A 27,572-nucleotide genomic window follows, 5' to 3' on the forward strand; every position below is an offset into this window, starting at 1 on the left:
TGCATCTCCCCTTGGGTCTAGGGACCTGGACACCTGCCTCCCCTCACTTACTTGATTTCCTCTGTCTCAGGGGGCCTGGGTTCCCCCCACAACCCCCTCAGGGCTTGCAGTGCTGCTGGTTCCCTTAGTGAACACCCGTGCCTGTTGTTCTTGCCGTCTGCTCTTGGCACACCTGGGATGTGGTGCCCACCAAGGAAGAGCCCACCAGTGCTGGCATCCCCCGCAGCCGATGCACCGCCTGGCGCCCACCAGGCTCTTGGTGTGTGCTCGCAGGAGGGAGGGAGGAGGACAGTCATCCATTTATGAAACATCTCTGTCTTCTCCTTTAACTCTCTGTTTTTGTGATGAGGCTGTCTCCGTGGGTTCTGCCTTGGTGTGTGTGCTCAGACTCTGGAGAAGGGCGGGCTTCTCCAGAGACAGGCTCTCTTTGAAGTGCCTAACCACGTGGGTGTGTCGTCTTTCTGTTGAAGACATTTTTAGCAATAGCGACAGACTCTCTTTTATGCTTTAAAATAATGCTGAGAACTTTTGTATTAATTGCGTAGAGAAGAAGGAAATGTTTACGGAGTGACCACTTTGTTTTTCACTTTTAAGAATTTTGCGAAGTTGACTTTTTTTGGATGAGTGTTTTTGTGATTTCTGTTTTCATTTCTTTTGGGTAAACTATCTTGGATGGTGATTGCTTGCTCATGGTCAGTATATGTTTACTTTTTTAAAAACTGCCACACTCTTTTGAAAGTGGCTTTTCTGTTTTTCAATCCCACCATCAAATATATGAGAGTTTCTGTTGCTCCACATCCTTATCACACTTATTTTTATCCACTTTTTAAATTTTAGCAATTTTAGTGAGTGTGTAATATGGCAGGGTTTTGGGGGGCAGTTTTAATTTGCACTTTGTTATTACTAATAATATTCATCTTTTAACGTGCTTATTTGCCATTAGGATGTCTTCTTTGATAAAGTGACTCTTCAAATCTTATGCCCTCTTTTAATTTCAATATTTATTTATTTATTTGGTTGGGGTTTGGATTTTTTATTGAAATATAGCTGACTTACAGTGTTGTCTTAGTTTCAAGTATACAGCAAAGTAATTCAGTTGTGCGTATCTACATATTGTCCCTAAGTCGTGTCCGACTCTGAGACCTCATGGAGTGTACCCCGTCAGGATCCTCTGCCCTCCACCATCTCCTGGAGTTTGCTCAGATTCATGTCTGTTGACTTGGTGTTGCTGTATTACCATCTCATCCTCTGTCGCCCCCTTCTTCTTTTGCCTCCAGTCTTTCCCAGGGTCAGGGTCTTTTCCAACGACTGGGCTCTTTGCCTCAGGTGACCAAAGTATTAGAGCTTCAGCTTCAGCCTCAGTCCTTCCAATGAGTATTCAGGGTTGATTTCCCTTAGGATTGACTGGTTTGATCTATTTGCAGTCCATGGGACTCTCCAAGAGTCTTCTCCAACACCACAATTCTACATAAATATATATATTTTTTACATTCTCTTCCATTATAGGTTATTACAAGATAGTGAACATCATTTCCTCCAAAGTTGACTCTTATAATGACTTATATTAAAAGCTCATTAGCATTGACTTGCTCATACATGTTATTGACTTGATAAGTTTATAAAAACCTTCGCTTTAGTTTTCTCTTATTCTGTACCGTGTATCAGACATTTCCTATATGGTAGCAGGATGGAAACTTTGGGTAGTGAAAGTAGATTATATACCTGGGAAAAAATAGTCTAAGTTAAAAACAAACAAATAAAAACTGGTAACTTTGCTCCAGAGAGGATGTACAAAGCTTAATCCTTAAAGCACACATACTAGTTTAGCCCAGGTTCTCTGTGCCTCCTGGGCACTGGAGCCAGTGATTAAGAGCACGGAATCTGGAGCCTCTCGGCGTGCGCCCTGGGCATGTTATGTAACCTCTCTGAGCCTCCGTTTCCTCTTTGAAAGATGAAGATGAGAACAGGCCCTACATGCTTGAACTGCTGTAAGGACTGACTGAGTTGGTACGTGTACAGGGCTTTCAGCAGGGCCTGGCGTTTACATAAGAGTTAGCTGCCGTGACTGCAGAGATGAGGCAGATAGAGTAAGTGACCTGCTTTCCATTATTCACTCTCTCTGTGTTATACTTGAAAGGCTCAGTGATACAGAAAAAGGGAAGAGTCAAGTCCAGACCCCTCTGGGTTACAGAGCTGAGTTTCTGTACCTCGTAAACACTGGTGGGGTCGTCAGCAGTTCAGCACACGGGCTGGGTTTGCATCTTTTTATCACTTACAGCTGCATATCCTTGGCTACGGGACTTAACCTCTGAGTCTGTTTGCTTACCTGTAAAATGGGAATAATAGCGGTACCTATCTCATAGGGCTTTTATGAGAATAAGTGAAATAATAATAGTACCAGCCATGTAGTAGATTTGGAATAAATGTTAAGCTCTTTCTAAGTATGGGTTCATACTAATCATAATTCTTATTGATGGGCCTCCTGCTGCTGCTAAGTCACTTCAGTCGTGTCCGACTCTATGTGACCCCATAGACGGCAGCCCACCAGGCTCCCCCATCCCTGGAATTCTCCAGGCAAGAACGCTGGAGTGGGTTGCCATTTCCTTCTCCAATGCATGAAAGTGAAAAGTGAAAGTGAAGTAGCTCGGTCGTGTCCGACTCTTCGCGACCCCATGGACTGCAGCCCACCAGGCTCCTCCGTCCATGGGATTTTTCAGGTAAGAGTACTGGAGCGGGTGCCATTGCCTTCTCCATGATGGGCCCCCTAGCTCTCCATTTTTGATTAGCCATGGGCTGTCTCTCTAAATGAAAACAGTGGTGAAGCTCTGTAAATTAAGGTAATTGTTCACAACAAATATGAGTTGGCTATTTCTATCATAAGTATATCTTCAGGACTCAAACTTTGGTTTCAGAAACAGCTTAACAAATGTGTGTTAGTAAGATTAAACTAGAGTATTAAAATAGTTTTTAGGAAAATGTCTTGAAATTACAATATGAAAACTAACAAAGTATTTTGAGTTCTAGAACGAGCTACTGACTTTTGAGATTTATAGATTTATTCTCTCATCCCTCATTTATTCGGCTCCTGTTGAGTCCAAGTGCAGGTTGTCTGCTCCCATCAGGAAGTTCACACCGTCGCTGGGAGACAGTGGCTGCAGGACCAGGAGTGAACTGTGGAGTCAACGTGGGCTGGTGCAGGGTTCTGGGGGCGCCTGCCAGATAGGGAAGGGCACCCAGAGGAAGGTCGTCAGACTGCCTCGCAGTCACGTGGCGCTAAACTTGTGGGATTCTGGGCACTGATCTTGAAAAAGATCCCACGTGACTACTGAAACCCCAGGAGCAGTACTTGCAGTGAAACTAGGAGAGAGACAGTGGAGGGAAGCTTCTTCACGGATCAGAGGTTTACAGTCTTTAAAGAGATTACAGTGAGGTTTAATGTGACAGTTAATAGACCTTATCAGTCTCTTAATTTAGATTGACAGTTCTTTGAATAAATTTGAACTGTGACTAGCTGAAATCCTTTGTTTGATCAAGTAGACAGTTAAAAGAATTATAATGCTTCCCCCACCCTCTTTTTGTTACGGAAGTTATCAAACATGTCCAGAATAGAGTATGGTGAAAGTCCACGTCCCCAGCACCCTGCTTCAGTGTCAACGCATATCCCGTCCTTTGAAAACAAATTCCCTTATGTGGTATAATTTCTTGCATTAGTATCTCGGTGTATACCTCTAAAAAAGAAGACTTAACCCCGACACCATTATCATACCTAAAGTAATTATAACTCCTTAGTACCATTAAGATAGAAAGATGTTGTAATGTTAGTTTTTTAGGTTAATAAGTGAAATAGAAGTTTCACTTATTAATAGAATAGTTTAAGTCATATATCTCTGTATGTACATATATCTCTGTAATACCTAGTTTACTAATTTCTAGTTTACTAAGAGTATGCTTTTGAATTATTCTGTATTTGCATATTGTCTCTTATTCAGTTCACAAACTGCCTTAGTTCACATTAAAATGTTATTGTTTTATCCAGAAACTTTAACCCCCTTTAAGTGGAAATTTGCAAAAGTCTATGAGCATAGTCTGTGAGCTTATGTAAAGTACTCTGACAAAGAACAGAGTAATCACTTTACAGAGTGTTTGCTCCACAAACAGAATCAGCATGTCTCAGGGATCTGTTGGGAGGAGAAAGAATTCGTAAACTTTTTTATCTGCCAGTGAGCTCCCTGGTTTAGAGGGTGGAGTTTATGGTGCTTGCCCAGAGAGGAAGCAGTGGGCAGGTGCAAAAATAAGGCATTGTTACGGTGGTGAGTTCATTGTCCTTACACAGCTGATGAAATAACACATGTGCAGGTTCCTCTGCTTCATCCTCCTTTTGTTCTCTTGAGCAATGAGATTAGGCTCATAAGCAGAACTGTTTCTGCTGTTTTTATAATAATTTTCCAAAAGTTGGCAATGAATGTCACACAGAAATTCCAGTAGTGCCCCCCATTTGGTATTTCAGGTTGCTGCATGTGCTACCCTGTGAAATACAGCTGAACACCTGTGTGTCCTTGTTTAGCAGGAAAGGAGTAACAGCTCTTTCCACCTTAAAAATTTTGTTATTAACTCTATTGCTGCAAACATGTAGAACCGATTTTTTAATGAAGAGAAAAGGATATTCTGGTTGCTAATACACTATTCAGTACATCAAATAAAAATGTGAGACGGCCAAAGAAAGCATTCTGTACATCACAGTGCATTTTTGAATAGAGCTGGTTTTTGCAGAAAAGTGACTTAAATCGTTGTTTCAGTAAGCCTTTATTTGAAAATAGGAAGTTCATTTTCATAGGAGTGTCTCTTGGCAGGCTGTGAGGTGTGTTTTTCTTTTGGCTTCTGCATCAACTTCAAATTTCAGTTTATTCCCATGAGATTATTGTTAGTAAATCAGGAATTGATTTAGTCAATCTCTAAGTCAGAGTAGGTCACAATACCAAAATATGATCTGATGAAAGTAGCCCCGCCCTGTAGCTCAGACAGTGAAGAATCTGCCTGCAATGCAGGAGACCGGGTTCGATCCCTGGGTGGGGAAGATCCTCTGGAGAAGGGAATGGCAACCCACTCCAGTATTCTCACCTGGAGAATCACATGGACAGAAGAGCCTGGCGAGCCACAGTCCGTGGGGTCGCAAAGAGTCGGACACGACTGAGTGACTAACACCATGTACACTATACTATGCAATGTAGGAGACCTGGGTTCCATCTCTGGTCAGGAAGAGCCTCTGGAGAAGAGAATCTTACCTTGGAGAAGGCTTACCCACACCAGAATTCTTGCCTAGAGAATTCCATGGACAGAGGAGTATGGCCAGCTACAGTCCATGCGGACACAAAGAGCCACTAGCACTTTCACTTTTGGGCTTCCCAGGTGGTGCTAGTGGTAAAGAACCTGCCTGCCAATGCAGATTAGACATAAGAGATGTGAGTTCGATCCCTGGGTCGGGAAGATCCCCTGGAGTAGGGCATGGCAATCCACTCCAGTATTCTTGCCTGGAGAATCCCATGGACAGAGGAGCCTGGCAGGCATTAAATGTGCATTAATTTTGTGTGTGTGTGTGTGCATTAATTTTTTAAAACACCATCCTTGTAGAGAAGGGGGACAAAAAGAAGCAAATGTAGAAAAATATGGGAAACCTATTGAAAATGTGTTCATTTCCCCAGTACACCTTGACTCCCCCATCCTGCAACAGAAAATTAGTCCATAGGGCCGCACAGAATTGGACACGACTGAGGTAATTTAGCATGCATGCATGGAAAGAGTATAGTCCATGTGTTTTACTTTTGGATTTTTTAATGAAAAAATTAATTATTTGAATTTAAATTACCTTTGTGTTCAAATATATCTTATGGAAAGTGAAATCAGGCTCTTTGGAGATGATATAGCTGGTTTGGCTTTCTGTTTCTGATTAACTGTCTATTTAAGGCATCAAAGTAAAACCAAATTGATCATTTGCATATTGGTATCTATGAAGGTTATCCAAATAAAAATAAGCTTTTTAAAAGATAAATTTCTGCTATAATCAGTGTTTGCTGATTCAACAAAGACTCGTGCCTGTTTCTTTGCTAAGCATGGGAAAGTTGAAGTTGAAAAGATTCTTACTTTCAAAGAGCCGGTAGTCTAGTAGGAAGAGAAAGAAAAATAGTAAGACAGGATGTACAAATGTATTTGGAACAGAAGGGAATCCGATCCTAAGTTGTCTCAAGGTTGTTGGGAAAGGTACATGGAAGCTTAGGTTAATGGTCATTTTATTCTGTAAACCTTAACACAAAGTAAATACTAGGATTCACTTGTTGATTGCCCACTATGTGCTTGGCACTCTGCTTGTCAGTAAGTTCACATGTATCAATATGTACATGTTCATATAATAGGTGTATGCACATATGTGTGCATACACAATATACATGCACGTGTACAGACAGACACGTGAGAGACGGGAGAGATGCCCTCATGGAGGGTGGTCCAGCAGGAAGAGACAGGCAGTTTATAAGCAATGACCATCATTATCACAGGGACACAGTTTAGCCTGGTGAGGCAGGTGGAAAGGATGGCTATCGTCTGAGCCAGAAGAATGGGAAGGAGAAAACCAGTATGAATAAAGGAGGGGGAAGAAATTTCTAGCAGCAGGAACCATGTGTTTAGCGGTTACAAGGAAGTAAAGAACTTGTCAGGTGTGAAGATTGCTGGAGGCTGGAGCCACCACAGAAGCCAGACCCCAGAACATCTTACAGAGAATTCAAAAGAGTTTGGATTTCATTCGTACTGCAAGGGAAAGCCGACAGAGTAAGTAGCGGGTGTGTGTATCCGGGAAAAGGAGTAGCATCGGATTCATAACTTAAAAAGATGACTCTTAGTGAATATGTGGGGAAATGACTATTATTTTCTGGTTAGGTACATGGGAAGGGTTAAGTTAAGAAGCAGAGGCCAGATAGAAGGATGAGGGATGGGACTAGGATGGAGACTGTGGGGATGGAAGAGACAAAAGTGGATTTCTGGGATATTTTGGAAGCAGAATTAACAGAATTTGGAGTAACTAGATATTGGAGAGAGTGGGCAGCTTTGTCATCTTCTCAGAAACAGGAAGACTGAAATAGGTCCTTTGGAACTGGCAACACGCGGACCATTGGTCCCCACGAGGAGAGCCGCTTAAGTGGTGTGAAGGGGACGTGAGCCATGTTGGACACGTCTTGTTAATTCTCAAAGCAGCCTTAGCGTCCTTGTCCCTGTTTTATGAATTTGAACGGTTTGAAAGTAACTTTCCAGAATTACCCAGCTAGTAAGTGATGAAGCAGGCTCTTGAACACTGTCCCCTTGAGCGCAGAGGCTGTGCTCTGCCCACGGTTAGGCTGCCTCGTAGAGGACTTGGAGGTTCCCTGTCTGGTCATTTTGATGTGAGGCGCTTCTCATGTGTTTATTAGCCATTCATGTTTCTTTGATTAAATGACTACTGAAATATTTTGCCCATTTCTTAACTAGGTTATCTTACTGAGTTGAAAGAGTTCTGTATTTTGGATACAAGCTCTTTATCAGATATGTGGTTTGCCAATATTTTCTTCCAGTTTGTGGTTGTTCATTTCCTTATTTATTTATTTTGAAGCACTAAAGTTTTTAATTTTGGTGAAGTCTCTTATCGAAAAAAACTGTAATGAATTGTGTTTTTTTTGTCATATCTGAGAATTCTTTACCAAACTCGAGGCCATGAGACTTTATTCTCTTCTAGAAGTTTTATCATAGGCTGGGTTTCGCTTACTTGTGGAGCTCATGGAATCCTTCTGTGAGGAAGTGGTACTTAGGCTGAGTGGGAACTAAAAGGGGAGGAGAGAGACTCCGGCAAGAGGAAACAGCATGTGCAGAGCTGAAGTCTGGTGAGATTGTGTCAAGTTTGAGGAGGTAGAGGAAGGAGACCATTTGGGCTGGGGTGGTACCTGGGAGACTGGAGAGGTGATGCGGTCGTTTAGGCCATGTGAGGCAGGGGTGTTCAGAGGCTTTCAGTAGGCAGGGAGTGACATGACCATGTTTGCTCTGCAGAATAGTCACTGTGGCTACTGTGCAGGAAAGGGTTGGAGGAGGGCTGTTGAAGATGTGTCTGACCAGCTATGAGGCTCTTGACCAGCTAGTGAGAAACGTTGGTAGCTTGGACCAGGGGAAGTGGGAAAGTTAGGACTATTAGGGACACTCGTGGGCTTCCCTGCCTTGAGTTCTGCATGGCCGAGCTTCCCAACCAGGAGGTTATAATAAAGCACGAGTAAGCTGGTGTCTGTGGCTTCTGCACTGTTCCCTAGCAGACACCTGTTCTGGGTTCTGTTTGTTGGATTTTCTTTGCCAGAAGGAGACAGCCCTAATAGCCCACACATGGCAATTTAGTTTGAACATTTTCACTGCTTTCCTGCTACTTCACAAGGCTTTGGAAATAAGTTAAAAGCAGGTTACTTATTCATTCCTATGTCCATTTCATTAAAAAAAAAAAAAGTACTTATTAAATGCTACACACACATAAGATCAAGTCCCTTTGTTGTAGAAAAGTGGCTTATAATCTAGAGTTGAGTAGTCTCAGATGGACCCTCCTGTACTGTTAATTCAGGAAGTTATCAGGGGAAATGTGACTGAGTCTGATGAATATGAGAGAACAATCACAGTGCCACAAACTGTGAGCTCTAACCCACTAATTCAACAAAAAATGATTGTGAGATGTTTTTAGAACTCCGAGCTTTTATTTTAAAATGTTCTAATATATGAAATGTGGAAGAATCTTTTCTTTGATTTTTCCAGTGTCCTTTAATTGACTCAATGAATTAATAGAAGCAAATTACTATTTCTCAAATTAATATTTCTCAAAAAATCAAATTCATTTTATTTTTCAAAATACAACAGAAAGCACTGGGATTTCTAGCCTGATGGTAAGAAGTATCTCACTCAGAAAACTAAAACGTATAATTTTTTCTATGTGCTTTCCATTCTGTCTGTGAAACTGATACCTGTGAACATACTTCCTCTTCTACAATTTCCTGAAGTGTACAGAGAATCCAAGGTTTCTCTTGACCTCAGTTATAGAGAAAGAGAGGTAATGAAATGCTGCTATAAAGAAAGAAAGACAATGTGATGTTGAAATTCCTTTGCCAGGTCATTTTAGCTTCTTAAGGACATACATGGTAAATTGTAAATGTAGGACCCTTTCAGTTCAGTTCAGTCGCTCAGTCGTGTCCGACTCTTTGCGACCCCATGAATCGCAACGCAGCACGCCAGGCCTCCCTGTCCATCACCAACTCCCGGAGTTTACTCAAACTCATGCCCATCGAGTTGATGATGCCATCCAGCCATCTCATCCTCTGTCGTCCCCTTCTCCTTCTGCCTCCAATCCCTCCCAGCATCAGGGTCTTTTCCAATGAGTCAACTCTTCGCATGAGGTGGCCAAAGGATTGAAGTTTCAGCTTCAGCATCAGTCCTTTCAATGAACACCCAGGACTGATCTCCTTCAGGATGGACTGGTTGGATCTCCTTGCAGTCCAAGGGACTCTCGAGTCTTCTCCAACACCACAGTTCAAAAGCATCAATTTTTCGGCGCTCAGCTTTCTTCACAGTCCAACTCTCACAGCCATACATGACCACTGGAAAAACCATAGCCTTGACTAGACGACCTTTGTTGGCAAAGTAATGTCTCTGCTTTTTAATATGCTATCTAGGTTGGTCATAACTTTCCTTCCAAGGAGTGTCTTTTAATTTCATGGCTGCAGTCACCATCTGTAGGACCCTTTAGACCCTCAAAATTAAGTGATTCTAGGAAATTTGAAAATATTTCATCTCATGTGCATATTCATGATGGTAAATGGGAAAGAATTAGGATTAAGAAGGGGCTTAAAAAAGAAAAAGTCATAAGAAATGAACCATCAGATTCTGGGACACATAGGTTTTTATAAGCAAATTTAAGTACTGGCAAAGCCGTCTGAGCCGAAAAGGCAGAGCTACCTGTTGCCAGGAGCATCGTCATTAATTGCCTTGACCATGGAGGATCAAAGTTCCCCTGGGTACTTTGGGAAGTACAAGGGAAGGCAGATATAGGACAGAGAAAGGCCTGGACAGTTTGTGCCAAAGTGCTAATCGGATCACTCTTCTGTCTCTCTGGAGAGCTCTGTGGTTCTGTCTTACCCAAACTGAGAACAGAATGTATATGTATCTGTATGGTGCCATCACACATAATATGAAGTTTGTGTTTTTAAGGGTTTAAAAATCTTATATCTCTATCCAAGACCTTAGTTTATATGCTAATGTATTCAAAGAACATGGAAACACAGGGCTGTTCCTCTATTTCATATAGTCAACTCAACTTATATTACTGTACCTTCAGGCAGACTTTTTCATAAGATGGCAAGCTTTGGGGGCTTTTTTGGTTTGTTTGTTTTTCTCCTCTGCTCATGAAAAAATAAAGTGATAACCTGAAATTAGTTCTGTTTTGGTTTAAACTGCTTTCTTGAGTGGGTGTTTCCTGAATGCTGTGCCTTCTTACTCCTATCTTGTAATTAGTTATCCATTTGCTATTTTCACAATCACTCTTAAGTTCCTACTTTGTACCTAGAACAGGGGAAGTTCCCTAAGAAAGCAGTACTTCTGTGCAGTGGATTGGTGGGCAAGGCTTCATTCTAAGGAATATTGACGTTATGTGGAAAGTTCATCGAGCGGACACTGTCATGTCACACGCCAGTTTCAGAACGCTCCGGGTCTTGTTTTAGGAGTCGCAGCTCAGCTTATGGACTTTTCTTGAAGAAGAATAGGCTTCTTGTATATCTTGCTGCTGTACTAAGTACATATCACTGAATACATATAAGGGAATTCCCATAATCTCATGTATATGTTGAACTCTTCATCAAAAGGATAAATGTCCTACGGTTGCATGCTTCTGAATAAATTCAATTCTCTTTCCGTTTCTCAGCCCACTTTCAGTTGTCAGCCCCAAGGAAGAGTTCACTGCGTCATTTTGTAAATACAAATTTTGAGGAGTGACTCAGAGGCTGTATTTAATTGATCATTTAGGGGTGGCATTATTTTTGGAGTGCCATTTTAAAAAAATGTTTGCACCGAGTCTTAGTTGCGGCCCATGGGATCTAGTTCCACAACCAGGGGTCGAACCCAGGCCCACTGTGTTGGGAGTGTGGAGCCCTAGCCACTAAACACCAGGGAAATCCCTGGAATGCCATTTTCACTGGTTTACAGGATTCTCGGCCAACTTTTCCGTAGTCCTTGGGTAATGGCCTTTTTGTATTAAAGTGAAGCTTGGTAAGCTCAGGTGTTTTTGAATGTGTGCTGCACTGGTTTTATGGGCCGATCTGACGTCACTGGCCACTGCCAGCCCCCGAGAGCTGGCTGCAGGCACTCCCGGCTCGCACTCTTGGCCTTGGTGGCGATGTATGTCTCTTCTCAGCACACGTGATGGGGTGCCAGTGTTTCCCTTCAGCCACGCCGCTCTTTCCTGGGCTGCTGTGTCTGTCTCCTGCGTGACTGCCTTGGACACCCGGCCCGCTGTGACTGCCCTCTGCACCTCTGCCGGCAAGCAGCCCGTGGAAGCCTGCCACCACCCGCCTGTGCGCGTGGCCCTTTCTCCTGCCAGGGTGCTCCCGGGTCATTCAGCACTCAGCCAGGCACTGAGGGCGCCGGGCTGAACAGGCAGGGGAGGAAAACGCTGTCCTCCATCTCTTAGGTGTGGTACCTACACCCTGAGCATCAGCTGGACAAGAGATGGATTTTTTAAAAATTTGACGGTGGTATTTTATTTGTATGTGTGCATGGAGGCCTCCATAGAAAAGAAGTGAAGACCCGGAGTAGCAGTTATACCCAGGGGTTTATATACCATTTTAACAAAGGGTGTGATAAACTGTGACCAGCGTTAACTAGACAAGGAGGGAGAGTTCAGGCTTGCAGAGGTGGCGAGCTGTGGGAACGTGAGTGTGTGAGGACCTCGTGGGAGACAGGGACCGCTGAGCGAGGTTTGCTGTGCAGAGTCCAGCAGCTGCCTTCGCTGTCGATGCCTGGTAGGGAAGGGGCAGCCTGCTTTACAAATGGAGATGCTTCCTTTACGGAGGGAAATTTACACCCTGCTTTCAGAGGAGTGAAGTGAAGTCACTCAGTCGTGTCCGACTCTTTGTGACCCCATGAACTGTACCCTGCCGGGCTCCTCCATCCGTGGGATTTAACAGGCAAGAATACTGGAGTGGGTTGCCATTTCTTTCTTGAGCGGATCTTCCCAACCCAGGGATTGAACCCAGGTCTCCTGCATTGTAGGCAGACGCTTTTACCATCTGAGCCACCAGGGAAGTCCCAGAGGGGAAGGCCAAAGAGCTGCTCCCACTTCTGCTGTTTCTATGTCGCCTTTAGCTGTAGCTGGAGATAATCCCCCTGCCAAGGTGGTGTATTTGGGGGTGGTATACCCACATCCCTTTAAAAGACATTGTGTCTGCCCTCGAGGAACCTAGTATCTGGTGGGGGGACAAGAGGGTGCCTTACAGCAGGAGGAGCAGGAAGGAGCGCCTGAAGCTCCCTGCATTTGTCAGAGGGGCTGCAGTTGAGCTGAGACCCAGAGGTTGGCTGGCGGGGCACCTCTGAGCCAGCAGCCCTGCAGTCACAGCAGGGCAGGGGAGAGCGCTTGGCTTGTTTGGAGCCCCAGGATGTTGACCACAAGTCCTGTGTAACTGGGGAAGCAGTTTCTCAGCCATACCTCCTCGGTAGGGGTCTAGCTTCCAGGCTGTTCTGACGGAAGTCCTCACTGTCCATAATGTAGCTGAAGAGAAAACAGGAAGAGCAGAGCGTAAGCTAACCTCTGAACACAGTTTTGAATCAAGACAGTGTGTGTTTGACACTTTGTACTTGTCTGTTTCACTTTCTGGTCCCTCTTTCTGCTGGGCGTTTATTACCCTCGTGGCCTCCCTCCTGAGGCCACTGTCACGGCTGCCCTGCCCCCCTTTCTTCACAATCATGTCTTTCTACCCATTCCCCGCCGCCATCTGTGTGAGCCGTTAATCTGAGAGAAGCATTAGGAAGAGAGCAAGCATAAGACACTAATTCACATTAAATTTTGAATGTTGAAATTTTCTAAAAGCTCCTAAACATAGTATTCTCAACTTTATAAGAGAGAAATGTTAAATGTGTGAATCTCTAATTGTGACATTTCAGGAAATAGTTGAAAGGGAAGTGAGGAATGTGGTCTGCTCAGCAGGCTGCCCCATGTTGAGCCCCTTCTTCCTGCAGCCTCTTCCTCCCCTTCTGGGCTCTGGGATCTGCTCAAGGCCCATTTCCCGCCATTGCGCTGGCTGGGCCACCAGCCCGTCTGGGGAGCAGGGAATCCATGTCTCGTCCCCACCCTGTTGGCTGGCTGTGCTGCGCTTAGTCAGTTGTGTCCGACTCTGCGGCCCCACGGACTGTAGCCGCCCAGGCTCCTCTGTCCCTGGGATTCTCCAGGGAAGAATACTGGAGTGGGTTGCCATTTCCTTCTCCAGGGAATCTTCCCAACCCAGGGATCAAACCCAGGTCTCCTGCACTGCAGGCAGATTCTTTACCAGCTGAGCCACCAGGCTGAGGGACTTACAGTGAAAAGAGGGAGGGGACCAAGGCAGCCATTCATAGTACAGATTTATTCATAAGTCACTCATTCATAAGCCTCCAACAGCTCATAATTGAAAGTGATAAATCCCCATTTCTAAAGTATTTTCTGGAAATAATGAGGTATGATGGGCTTTCAAGCATGCTGAGATTTGTCACTGACCCTTCTAGGGGCAGAATGTTTCCAACTTGGGGCATAGGAACATTTATAAGAGGCGGTATCCAAAGCATGTTGAGTTTTGGGTCTCGTGTTATTAAATATTTATAGTTGAAATATATGCACTCTTCTGTTGTAAATATTGTGGGAAATAAAATTCAGAGTCCTTTTAAAAGTGTTCCTGAATTCATAATAGATTTTTGTTGTCATGTATTCTCTCAGTAAATTGTCAATAAAAGTACACCCACTCTTTTTTTTTTTTTTATTTCTAAGTGAAAGTAAAGTTGCTCAGTCGTGTCCAACTCTTTGCGACCCCATGAACTGTAGCCTACCAGGCTCCTCTGTCCTTGGGATTTTCCAGGCAAGAATACTGGAGTGGGTTGCCATTTCCTTCTCCAGGGGTTCTTCCCGACACAGGGATCGAACCCAAAAGTACACCCACTCTTAAACTTGAAAAGGTTTGAAACCATGGTTCTAGATTACAATTTTTGGACTACTTAATTTGAAATGAAGGCAGCGTAAGTAAAAACATGTCTGAAGGTCATTGTTTTGACTATTACTGAGTGTTCTTCTGTCATATTTAGCCTAAAGAAGTCTAACATCTGAATTATTCTATCAGCGTAGAGAACCCTTATGCTAATGTGTAATATTCCGCTGAACCTGATTTTGATCTCCCAGCATCACACCAGTGGGGTGTATGGAGATGCCTGTCCATCCAGTGGGTCCCCTCCCCCGTGGGCAGGACAGTTCCTAAGGTGGAGGCAGAGCCGGCCCCATGGTCTGACCCAGGCTGTCGGGGGACAGGAGATGCAGAGCAGTTCCTCCACTGTGCTTTATTCCTGTGTCCTGTTAAAATGCAGGTGTCCTGTTAGCTAGCTGAACAACACTGGGAGCTCAGCCTGGCGCTCTGTGACACCCAAGGGGCGGGAGGGAGCTCCAAGAGGGAGGGGACATGTGTATACTTACTTACGGCTGATTCATACTGTTGTATGGCAGAAACCAACACAATATTGTAAAGCAGTTATCCTCCAATTAAAAGTAAATTTTAAAAAACGCTGGTGGGAAAGGTAACACAAGCTACTGAGGGTGGAAATGAGCTTCGTTATGTAGATAACTCTTTTATTCTTTTAAAAAATATGTATTTATTTACTTTACTGTGTCTTAGTTGTGGCACATGGGACCTAGTTCCCTGACCAGTAATCAAACCCAGACCCCTCACACTGGGAGTGCAGAGTCTCAGCCGCTGGACCACCAAGGAAGGTCTTTTGGGTTATGTCCTTACTGTGCATCTTCAGGTACCCTTAGGTGAAAGCATAGATTTTTAAAATCAGATTGTTTTCTAAGAGTCTTTTTAACAATTCATTTCATGCAAACACTGGTAATGAAAGTGTCTCACCTCATCACTCTTGTCAGAATTGTTTTTATATTGGCCAGTATGCAATTGGATAAAAACAGTATTTCATCTTTGATAAAATATTGTGCTGAACAGTTTTTTTTCTGTGAATTATCTTTTTTCTACTGAAAAGATTTTATTGAGGTCTGAATTTTCTTCTAATAGATTTTTGGTTTTTTTTGTTTACTAGGGTAAAAATAATGGTCTTTTGCCCTTTGTAGCAGCTTTTTCCTCAGTCTGTTGTTTGCCTTTTCATTGTATTTTTTTTAAACATCCAAGGATGTTTACTGTTCATGTGACTCAGGATCTGTGGATTTCTTCAATACCGTGTGAGGTCCCTTACTTGTAACTTTAAAGATTTAATTTGGTTTTCCTTTTATTTTTCCATATGTCATTTTTGGTATTCAGTTATTTAATTTATCTTGTATGCCCTTAAATTGATTTTATAGATGACCAGCTGATTTTCACAATGCCACTTACTACAAAATGCTTTACTTCCTCATCGGTTCCAAATATATCCTGAATTATATTTGTTTAGCATATGATCAACTCTCTCTCGGGGGTTTTCCATTCCAATAATCAGCCCATCTCTTTTTTTCATAATGTTTAAATTATTGTTTTGTGAAGTGTTTTAAAATCTGGTGGGGCCCACCTAGGCTTCCCCTCACCCCCTCCTTTTAAAAAATACATGATTATGTTTTGATACCAGAATTACTATGAAAAATCCATCAACTAGCTTTTGATTCTTCTCCATACCCATGACCTTTGAAAACTTGAAATAATTTGTTTCTCTGTTAGATTTTGATATTTAACAGTTTCACTTCTTGTGCTAATTTCTGTAACCTGTATTATTTTTAAATCAGATTATTCATTTCATTGATGCTTCAAAATGTGTTAGCATGTATTTGGGCATGATAGTTAGTATGAGGAGGAAAAAAGTTTTCCCCTTATCCTGTTAGGGTCCTTGGCTGAATCTGAAAATTAAAATGGCAACATCAACAGGAGAAAAGTATAGAGATTAACGTTAAATTTGACATGACTTGGGGGCCTTCATAAGGAAATGAAGACCTGAAGAAACAGTTAGACTTGAGTGTTTTGAGCCAGGTTTGATGAAGAGTGGACGTCCGTGGAGAAGCGTCATTAGGACAGAGGCTCTGAGTGACCCAGGAGACAGCCTGCATGCTGGAGTCTTCTCTGTGTCTTGGGGGTAAGGATGCTCCTCTCCTGCAGGTACGGGGAAGGAACACCTCCCCACGAGGATCATGTGACCTGCCTCGAGGGGACGAGCAGGGGGACGTCAGAGTGAGCGCCCTGCTTGTTTCCTCAGACTCCACATGCCAAGTCCTGAACCCCAACCTCAGCCACAGATTTTTCATCTCTTCTGCCTCTGTTGCCATGCCCTTTGTTATATCTCACTCTGAGTCCATGTTCTTCTTCTTCTTTTTTTTAATCTCTCAATTTTTGAAGATTTATAAACAAAGTTTTATAATTTTATCCATTAAAGTATTGTGTATTTTTGTTAGATTTATTCCTTTTTTTTCCCATTTATTTTTATTAGTTGGAGGCTAATTACTTTACAATATTGTAGTGGTTTTTGTCATACATTGACATGAATCAGCCTTGGGATTTACATGTATTCCCCATCCCGATCCCCCCTCCCACCTCCCTCTCCACCCGATTCCTCTGGGTCTTCCCAGTGCACCAGGCCCGAGCACTTGTCTCATGCATCCAACCTGGGCTGGTGATCTGTTTCACCCTAGATAGTATACATGCTATTCTCTCGAAACATCCCACCCTCACCTTCTCCCACAGAGTCCAAAATTCTGTTCTGTACATCTGTGTCTCTTTTTCTGTTTTGCATATAGGGTTATTGTTACCATCTTTCTAAATTCCATATATATGCATTAGTATACTGTAATGGTCTTTATCTTTCTGGTTTACTTCACTCTGTATAATGGGCTCCAGTTTCATCCATCTCATTAGAACTGATTCAAATGAATTCTTTTTAACGGCTGAGTAATATTCCATTGTGTATATGTACCACAGCTTCCTTATCCATTCATCTGCTGATGGGCATCTAGGTTGCTTCCATGTCCTGGCTATTATAAACAGTGCTGCGATGAACATTGGGGTGCACGTGTCTCTTTCAGATCTGGTTTCCTCAGTGTGTAAGCCCAGAAGTGGGATTGCTGGGTCATATGGCAGGTCTATTTCCAGTTTTTTAAGAAATCTCCACACTGTTCTCCATAGCGGCTGTACTAGTTTGCATTCCCACCAACAGTGTAAGAGGGTTCCCTTTTCTCCACACCCTCTCCAGCATTTATTGCTTGTAGACTTTTGGATAGCAGCCATCCTGACTGGCGTGTAATGGTACCTCATTGTGGTTTTGATTTGCATTTCTCTGATAATGAGTGATGTTGAGCATCTTTTCATGTGTTTGTTAGCCATCTGTATGTCTTCTTTGGAGAAATGTCTGTTTAGTTCTTTGGCCCATTTTTTGATTGGGTCATTTATTTTTCTGGAATTGAGCTGCAGGAGTTGCTTGTATATTTATGAGATTAATCCTTTGTCTGTTGCTTCATTTGCTATTATTTTCTCCCAATCTGAGGGCTCCCAGAATATTGGAAATAAAAGCAAAAATAAACAAATGGGACCTAATTAAACTTAAAAGCTTTTGCACAACAAAGGAAACTATAAGCAACATGTTCTTCTTCTTAATTTTTATTTGTCAGAGTTCGTCTGTCCGTTTTAAACACAGATATAATGTGACTCTGTGTACGTGAGTGTCTGATAGAGGTGATGTCTCTGCAAATGGAGAGGACGAGGACGTGCTGCCCCAGGTCAGATCTGGGTTCGGGACAGAGAGCAGAGGGTCACATTTTTTGTCTCCTGCTGTATGAAGCCCCGAGCCCCTGAGCCAGGGCCTGGTAAGGGATTCCACAGAGCGGGAGAATAGAATTTTCTGATTCTGAAGGTACTTGTGTCTCATCAGTGAAGAGGACTGATGAGAAGCCATGGTTGTTTATATGTTTTGGCTGCTGCTAGAGACTTTCCTTTTTAGATGACTTTGTAAATATTTTAGAGTTTAGAAGAGGACATTTCTGTCATTTCCATGAATTGTGGCAGCTTCCCCATCTTATATTTACTCTTTTCCGTTATATAAATATTTGTACAGAGTACAAAATCTGAATAAAGTGGATGCACAGAAATAGTTCATCAAGAGCTGTGGTTCTCTGAGTCTGGTCCTTGGACCAGCAGCAGCAGCAGCATCGCCCTGGAATTGGTTAGAAATGTAAATTCTCTGACCCAACCAGGTACTGAGTCAGAGAATCGGTGCTGGCATGCAGTGATCCAGTAGACTCTGTCACCAGCCCTCAAGTTGATTTTGATGACACTACAGGCCTACTCTCTCCATCATGCCTTTGAATGAACTCTGTGATAGTTGATTTTATACTTAGACACAAGCAGCTGGTTTGTACTGTGGAGTTTGGAAGGATTCAAGAAACTGTGGAGTTTGGAAGGATTCCTATAGCAATATAAACCTTTCCCACCACCCCACCCCCCAATAATTATTGTTAAGTAGGTCACAACTCTGAAGTAAAATGAAGGAATCTGTCAGATATGACTTTAAAATTCTAGGAAATTGTTAATAGTTGAATCTGATTTCTTGAAATGTCACTTTTTTTGTCACTGTCTTAAAAGGTCCTAAATTCCTACTGCTAATCTGATTTTCATATAATTTTACAAAAAAAAAAAAAAAGATAGGATTTGGGAGACTTCTTCCTGCCCCAATCAAAAGTAAGTAAAAATAGAATTATACTGTTTAAGAGCTGGAAGTGACTTTCTTATGGACATCATCCAACCCTGTCCCCTTTCTGACAAATGGGAAATTGGAGGCCTGGAAGGGTGAGCAGCAGAGAGCAGTGGCCAGGCAGGTCTTCGAAGCTGCCTTGTCCCCGCACTAAAGATAAGGTGCAGGTGAGCACTTCTAGCTTCCTGCTTTGAGCAGACCTGGAACGTGCTGTGTTTCTGGTGTCCATTTTTCTAATACTCTAGACAGTGGTCATTTCCTTCAGGGTAATTGATAGAATTTTTTTTAAGCGTTCAGAGGTTTAGATACTAGAATAGTGTTTGTTTCCTGTGACATGGGTTTAGGAAACAGCTGCTGTAGTAGCTTGCTCTGAAGGACTGAACTTTGCGAAGTCTCCTTACGAACTGCCGAACTGCCGTGACTTGTCTGAGTTACTCACTCTGTCTGCAAAACCAGTCATTATTCTAAATTACTACATTTGAGGTAAGAGTTATCCTTTAGTTGCATGTAAAAGAAATGTGCCATTTGGTTCTTGATAAATGTGTGTGCATACATCTGCATACATGGGTGTGTTGGAGGGAGGGTGAAGAAAAGTTCTGTAAAGAGTCATATCACTTTATTTTTAAAAAATATGTTGACTTTAACATGCACAGAATTTTTTTCCCCAAAGACTTACTTTGAGGAATAAGGGAAGAGCTCTTATAATACTTTTGAATACTCATAGAAATAATATATGGTATAAAATAACTGTACATCTGTCTTGGAAACTAATTGTTGATGAAGGCTAGACAGAAAACTCTTAAAAAACTGTAGAAACATAGGGCAGAGAAGTTGGTATTTTAAAAGAATGTTTAAAACCTACCATTTTAGGACAGTATTAGTTAAAGCTCTTTTTGTCCAATCTGAGACAATTTGCATTCATTTTTTAAAGGTGAGGCAGAAGGTTGGGGTGACTTTAAAAATGGTTGAGTGTGCCTTATTGTGAAAACTTATTTGAGATAGAAATAAAAGTTAACTGTTATATGGTAAAAATACAGAAGAGGTGGGGGTTTAAAACTGGAAGGAAATCATGTATATTTTTGTCTTCATTTAATAAGTCCCCAGTTCCTGTGTAGAGTTTTTCTAAAACTAAATGTTTTTCTATTTAAATAATAGCAATTATTGAAGGTAATTAAGAGGAAGTGGAGCCTTGTTTCTGACAGACACCTCCTCTGGGGAAAAGGAGGAGGGAAGGAAACGATTCCCGGAGCACACAGTGTGTGGGTCTCACCAAATGGTGGTGAGGATGTCGAGGCAAGAGGTCACCCGGACACTGGGGACGGGAGCCACTCTGCAAGTCTGGCAGTTCCTCTCAAAACCAAAAGGTGCACTCACTCACCGTATGACCCAAGAATTACAGCCCTGGGTGTTTGTCTCAAATGACTTATTTTCATCCAGAAGCTGGTACACAAACATTCCTCACAACTTCACTCATAATATCCAGGTGTCCTTTGGTGGGTGACTAGTCAAACTTAACTGTGGTCCCCCCGCCCCCCAACCAGCTCAGCAGCAAAAAGGAACAAGTTATCAACATGAGCAGCTGCTGAGAACCTCAGGGAAATTCCAACTGAAAAAAGCCAACCTCAGAAGACTATGTACCACATGATTTCATTTATGTAACCTTTGTGAGATGACATGATCATAGATTTGGACTAGGGAGGGGGGAGGGAGGGGAGGGTGTGATTACCAGAGGGCAGCGGGAGAAGCCTTGTGGTAATAGTAACATCCTGAGTGTGGTTATTCGTGAGCCTGCATAGAGCTCCCCCGCCCCGTACACTCACACGCGTGCATACGTGACTGGTGAGATCTGAACAAGCTCTGTGGGGTGTTCCAGTGCTGCAATGAACACGGGGATGCATATATCCCTCTGAATTATGGTTTTCTCTGGGTTATGTGCCCGGGAGGGAGTTGCTGGGTCATACGGTAGTTCTATTTTTGGTTTTCTTAAGGGACCTCCGTACAGTTTTCCTTTCCTTTCCTTTCCTTGGTGCCTGCACCAATTCCCATTCCCTTTCTTCGAAACCCTCTCCAGCATTTGTTGTTTGTGTATTTCTTGATGAGGGCCATTCTGACTGGTGTCAGGTAGTTCTGATTTGCACTGCTCATTGTAGTTTTGATTTGCCTTGCTCTAATAATAAGCGATGTTGAACATCTTTTTTATGTGCCTCTTGTCCATCTGTATGTCTTCTTTGGAGAAATGTCTATTCAGGTCTTCTGCTCATTTTTTCATTGGGCTGTTAGTTTGATATTGAACTGTATGAGCTGTTCTTATATTTTGAAAATTAATCTCTTGTCAGTTGCTTCCAGGGGTTACAACTGCACTACTTCTAATGCAGGGGCACAGGTTTGATTTCTGGTAGGGGAAATAAGATCCTGCATGCCTGCCGTGCAATGCAATGAGGGGGGGAAAAAGGCTTTTAAATTTATTCTTAATTATTTATCTTGAATGAAAAATGCTCTCAATCTTAAAAATAAGTAGAAATTGCCAGAATTTTTTGTAACTCATGTTAAATTTTATCATTTTCTCTTTTAACATTCTTGTATTAAAGAGACTCTCCCTTTTACCAGAGAGGTTTGTCCTGGTTTTCCTCGTATCATCCATTTCCTTCTTCCCAGCAGCCCCAGGGTTTTTCAGTCATTAACACCTCACTGTCTTTTATTACTTATCAGCTCTGTTAAATGGACTTAGTTGTGGAATATGTTGAAATTGTTCCTGAAATGAACCTGATGGATTTTTTATATTTGATATATTTTGTGCTACCCTTATGCCCCATTAAAACATATAATTGAGAATTGATTATACCATCTTTGCTGGTAATGGGATTTTTTTTTTCTTGTTTTGAGAAACTATCCATTTGAAATTGATAGTGGAGGCTAGAATGGAAGTTGCAGTCAGATAAAGCTTGAGCAATGACCTGGAGTTGAAATCAAAGGAGACACGGGCCTGGGCTGATAATGGAATTAAATGATTACTCCTGACTCCTGGTAGAAAAACGGCAGCATCTTTTAATATTTTGTTTTTTTTTTTTTTCTTTTTAATCTTTAGGCTAGCTGTTGAAGTTCTTTAAATCTTTGTCAGGTTTTCCCCCATATAATAAATGACATCTTAGATGTGAACAAGCAGTCATTTTTCCTTGTAGAAAATGTTCTATAATTTATGTCTTCCCATAGTCATTCTCCCAAATCCAGGTGATGTTAAACCTCCAGATCTGAAATACTCCCTCAGTGTCCTTCCATCATTCCTCCAGTCCCAAATGTAGGTTGTTTCTTGGCAAAAGCTGAACTGATGATTCTAGAACAAATAGCACAATCAGAACACATTTGCTCAGGCACCTAGCTGGGGGTGAATCCTTAGCTGCTGAGCAGGACAGTTACCTTTAATACCCGCCATATGCTTTCATCATGACTGCCCTGAGTGCAGAGCTGGTGTAGAGTAAATGTACTCAGTTCTCAGTGAATCTGGCTTAGAATTCAGCCCTGAGATACAAGAGGGGCTCTGAAATAAAGTGGGAAATGACAAAGGGAGCTTGGGGATGTTTCAAATAACTAGGGAACATGTCTTAAAACAGTGATTATTTTCCTTTAAGTCATTTTAAGTTTGCTAATCCAACCATCCCCTACCTTTTGAGAGGGCTGGAACATGATTAGATTTCATTCCAACATAGAAGACTTAATATAAAAACTACAGGACTTATCATTCAGAAGCATGAGAGAACTGGACTTTTGAGGCACAAGTCTTGAGAAGAAAGTTTTCAAGTTATGTAATTATATATCTGTAGAAAATCTTAAGATAAAAAAGATACTCTTTAATGAAAACCCCTTTGATGATTTCTGCATTTATCTTTGTTTTTGAGCTGCCTATTTTGGAATTTTTTTTTTTTAAGAGTTATTGAACTTCATTTGAAGTGTTTGAAGCATCCTTAATCTATTCGAGGGTTGACTTATTCTAATGCACTTGGCAGTCATCAAGCATTTGAGCAGATAGGGTGACGGCTGAAGTGAAATAAATGAAAAGACATCCTCTTGAATTCCCTTGTCCCTCTTACAAGTACACTCTCAATTCCTTGCACATTTAATTAGGGGCACTGATAGGTGACTTGTTCTGAAGAGTCTGCACGGGCCTGAGAGAGCTGGGTGACTCCGTGAGGACAGGACGCCATACTCATCCTGGTTCTGGTAGCATTTCCTATCATGTCCTTTTCCTAATAGTAACGCTGGTCATAATATTAGCCATCAGCTGTTGGTCAATACTGTGTGCCTGGTGGTTCTCATGTTACCTCCTATTTAATCCCACCAACACCCATATGAAATAAGTTTCTCTCTTGTACAGAGGAGGAAGGTGAAGCCCAGTGAGGCTGTTAGTTGTAGCTGGTACTAGACATCCTTGCTTGGGTTTCTTGGGAAGCAGAGCCCGAGATGAGGATTTTGCTGCAAGTGATTTGTTTGGGAGGTGATCCAGGGTTGCAGGGGTGAGGGGGCAAGGAGGAAATGTTGACAGAGGGATGCGGGGTTGGCCACCACTGCAGCCCCACCAAGATCCCTGAGAAGTGTTCAGAATACCCCCGGAGTTGTCCACCCAGCGGCTGGGAGGTGGGACACGGATGCCCTGACTGCTGTCACCGACTGGTCAAGAGCTGCCTCCGTCCCCGGAAACTCCTGGGCTTGGCCGGTTTATGGGTCCCTGGGCTTGAGAGAACGCTCTGACCGGAAACATGTGAGATGAACCTTGAGTGAAGACTCGTGGGTGTATGGATAAGCTCATAAAGAAACCAGATGTGGGCTAAGGAGGGTAGTGTGACGTGCAGAAGCATCTGCTAAAAGGGGACGGGCCTGAGCCCAGCCCCGTGCGCTTTTCACACCGTGTCCCTGTGGGGAGAGAGATTTGGGGGGGTGCACGTCAAGGTGACAGGTAAATTCTGGGAGTGCGCAGTGACTGTCAGTGAGGAGACTGCACATCGCTGCCTTTCCCTGTGCGTGCAGGCGTCAGGAAGATTTACCTTCCGTTAGTGCTGGTTCGCATTCCGTGCGTGTATGATCAGGATACAAGAATATCCAGAGTATTCTGAATGTTGACGACGGTAACTGGTTAGGGGTTAAAAATATACACCATTATCAAGTTTTCACCATCTCTGCATAGAGGATCACGTTGTTCCCGGGAGCTGTGACACATGGTGTTGAGTATTTATGGAGAGAATGATTAAGGTCCATCCCTTGGGGCCTCAGAGACCACTGTTCACTGCAAATTCTGGTCTTGCTTTTTGGTTAAAATCACTTGGTAACACCATGAAGACTTTTTTCTTAGAGTTTTAATTTTTATGTAACTGACATGTAACATTGTGTGAGCTGAAGGTGTACATCATGCCGATGGGGGCCAGTGTGGAGTCCGCTCACACCTCCATCCTGCTCAGACGAGTTAGCACAAGGCCCCGCCAGCTTAACCCACTCAGCCAAGTGGCTGGCTCATGGCCAGGCGCTCTTCCCGCAGACCCCGGTGGCCACGTGCTTGCTGGGCATCTCCTGTGTGCCGGGTGAGGTCAAGGTGGATGCACGGGGGTGGGAGGCCACGTCAACGAGATTGACCCTGTGAGTGGGTCTTTATACTCGTCCCCGTCTCAGCCCCTTTGCAAACCCTGATCTCTCTGCCTTCTCAGCTGAACTCGATGCGGAGCACTCCCAGAAGGTCCTGGAGATGGAGCAGACCCAGCAGCTGAAGCTGAAGGAGCGGCAGAAGTTTTTTGAGGAAGCCTTCCAGCAGGACATGGAGCAGTACCTCTCCACAGGCTACCTGCAGATAGCGGAGAGGCGAGGCAAGTCGGGGAGCTACCCAGAGGGGGTGCACGTGGGATGCTGGGGCTGGGATGAGATCTCAGGGCTCTTTTATAATTACATCAGAACTCCAAAGTGGATGCGACCTGCCATTTTTGTCTTGCCGTGGTTTTTGCCTCTCCAGATAGTTCTAGGCTTTCATTGAAGATAAAATTTGGAATACATTTTTTTAAAAGCAAAAAAAGACAAACAGTAGCCATAAATCTGTAGCACAGACTAATCCCTATTACCATTTGAGGGTGATGTTTTCGTGTGTGTCTATTTATGGACTGTACATATATCCGGCTTCACATCTAATCTTCCTTCATGCTGCGTGGGGAAACTTCCCCGACATTATCAAAAACCCTTTGCAAGAGTTTGTTTTTAAAGTGGCATCTCCATGGTCAGGATGTAGCCTAACAGCTTCCTAATTGGACATTTAAGGTCCTTGGCCTCTGTAAGGGCCATGCAGGAGACCCTGGTTCAATTCCTGGGTTGGGAAGATCTAATGGAGAAGGGATAGGCTGCCCACTCCAGTATTCTTGGGCTTTCCTGGTGGCTCAGCTGGTAATGAATCCACCTGCAATGTAGGAGACCTGGGTTCGGAAGATCCCCTGGAGAAGGGATCGGCTTAAAAAAAAAAAAAAAAAAGTGGTGCTGTGCTGTATGTACATCTCGATGTGCGAATGTTCGTGTCTGTGGAGGAGCCGGCTCCGGAGCAGCAGGCAGTGTGGATGGTGTCCTGGGCTTCCTGGCCCTCCAACCCCCTTGGAAACCCTTGGACATGCGTGTGTGCCAAGCTACTTTGGTCGTGTCCACTCTTTGCGACCCTGTGGACTGTAGCCCACCAGGCTCCTCTGGGTCCATGGACTCTCCAGGCGATCTTCCCAATCCAGGGATCAAACCTGTCTCCTGCACTGGCAGGCGACTCTTTGCCCCTGGCGCCACCGGGGAAGCCCTGCCCCCTCCCAGACCCCTCTGCGTCCAGCCTTCCTCTTCTGGCCTGGCCCTGTTCTCATACCCCCTCCCCCAGTTTACCTGTTACCCTCACTCCTTGTCATTCAACTCTGTGCCCCTGCAGGAGAGGTTAAGGGAATCCCAGAATGAGGAAGGAAAAGAATGCAGAGAGGAGACTCAGGTATGGCTGTATCAGCATGTCCTGAAGGCGGTGGTGTGTACACAGCACTTGTTAAACTGAGGTGAACAGTACAGTTTGTGTTGAGGGGTTAATTTAGCTGTGCCAGGTCTGTCTTAGTTGCAGCATGTGGGATCTAGTTCCTTGACCAGGGATCAAACCCAGGCCCCCTGCATTGGGAACGTGGTCTTAAGCCACTAGATCGCCAGGGAAGTCCCAACAGTCCAGATGAAGTGTAACCTCTTTATCTCCACTGTCCGCCTGCCGCGTGTCCCACCGTCACCTTCCTCTGTTCCCTGTGGAGTTTCTTCAGGGTCGGGCATGGGCCAGGGGCGCCACCCTGTCTGCTTGGGCTGCTGTAACACCACCTCAGACTGGTACCTTATGCACAACAGTTTCTCTCGCACAGGCCTGGACCTTAGTTGGTTCCAGTGAGAGCTTTCAGCTCTGGGGTCTCTTCTCAGGAGGGCAGTGATCCCATCCCGAGGGCCCCATCCTCAGGACTTCACCTCAAATAATCACCTCCTCGCAAGGTGTGTGTGCGAAAGTCACTCAGTTGTCTGAATCTTTGTGACCCCCATGGACTTTAGCCCACCAGGCTCCTCTGTCCATGGAATTCTCCAGGCCAGAGTACTGCAGTTGTTAGCTGTTCCTTTCTCCAGGGGATCTTCCCAACCCAGGGATCGAACCCAGGTCTCCTGCATTGCAGGAGGATTCTTTCCCAGCTGAGCTACCTCCCAAGGACCTATCTCCAAAAACTATCACATTGGGGGTTAGGGGTTCAACATATGAATCTGGGAGGGAGGGCTCGCATCCAGTCCATAAGGGACAAACACTACAGATGTGAGCGGGATGAGACAGGGATTGCCTCCGCCTCGCTGAGTTCAGCCCTTTCAGGGCACCTGCAGCAGAGGCAGAGAGAACGCAGAAGTGCCCGTTAGGAGCTCGGGTCCGCAGCTTGAGACCTGTTTCTTGAGGGTATGTCAGTAGGAAAGTGATGACTGAGACACACGGCGAGCACACATCTAACAGCAGCGGACGCAGTCACAGTGTTGCCCAAATGCCCACGTCAGTGTCCGCTCTCCCAGTGCGCATGCCCGCCTGCTCCACAGCGCTCTCAGCACTTAGTGGTGTCAGACACTTCAACTTTGGCCAGTCTGTATGTATGAAATATTTTATTTTGGTTTTTAATTTGCATTTTCTTGACTGTCCGTCTTTCTGGTTGTCTCCCTTTATTCTTACCAGACACTATTCTAGTGTGGTCTTTGCAAAATGCGTTTCTTCTTAATGTGACCAGCTGAGCCCACTTTTATTTAGGAAGTCCTTCCCTCCATGTTATAAGAATATTATGCTGTTTTATTCCAAAAGTTTTACTGTTTTCCATTTTATACCTGGTACCTAAAGCCAGCACCAGTTGGTTTGTGTCCGTTGGGAAGGAAGGACCCAAGTGCAGGTCTTCACAGCAATCACTGTCTCTTGGCACTGCTCTCTCCTCCACTCACACGCGGCCTCAGCATTTCTGAGGCTCCTTTCTGCTCCATTCCTCCACCTGTCTGGCCTGTGTTGGGTGTAACTTACTTCTGACACTGTCAGGGACCCATGCTTTCCTGGG

General features: G+C 43.8%; 1 protein-coding gene across 1 annotated transcript in view; it reads left to right on the plus strand.

Annotated features, from left to right (window-relative positions):
• The window catches only part of DTNBP1 (dystrobrevin binding protein 1), a 97,078-nt gene that overhangs the window by 65,284 nt on the left and 4,222 nt on the right, over positions 1 to 27,572 (plus strand). Inside the window, exon 8 of the mRNA XM_043908498.1 lies at positions 24,672 to 24,827. Within this exon, the coding sequence (XP_043764433.1) occupies positions 24,672 to 24,827 (156 nt within the window). The remainder of the gene's footprint in view (positions 1 to 24,671; positions 24,828 to 27,572) is intronic.

The sequence above is a fragment of the Cervus elaphus genome, chromosome 7 (genome assembly GCF_910594005.1).
Source record: "Cervus elaphus chromosome 7, mCerEla1.1, whole genome shotgun sequence".
Classification (NCBI taxonomy): Eukaryota; Metazoa; Chordata; class Mammalia; order Artiodactyla; family Cervidae; genus Cervus; species Cervus elaphus.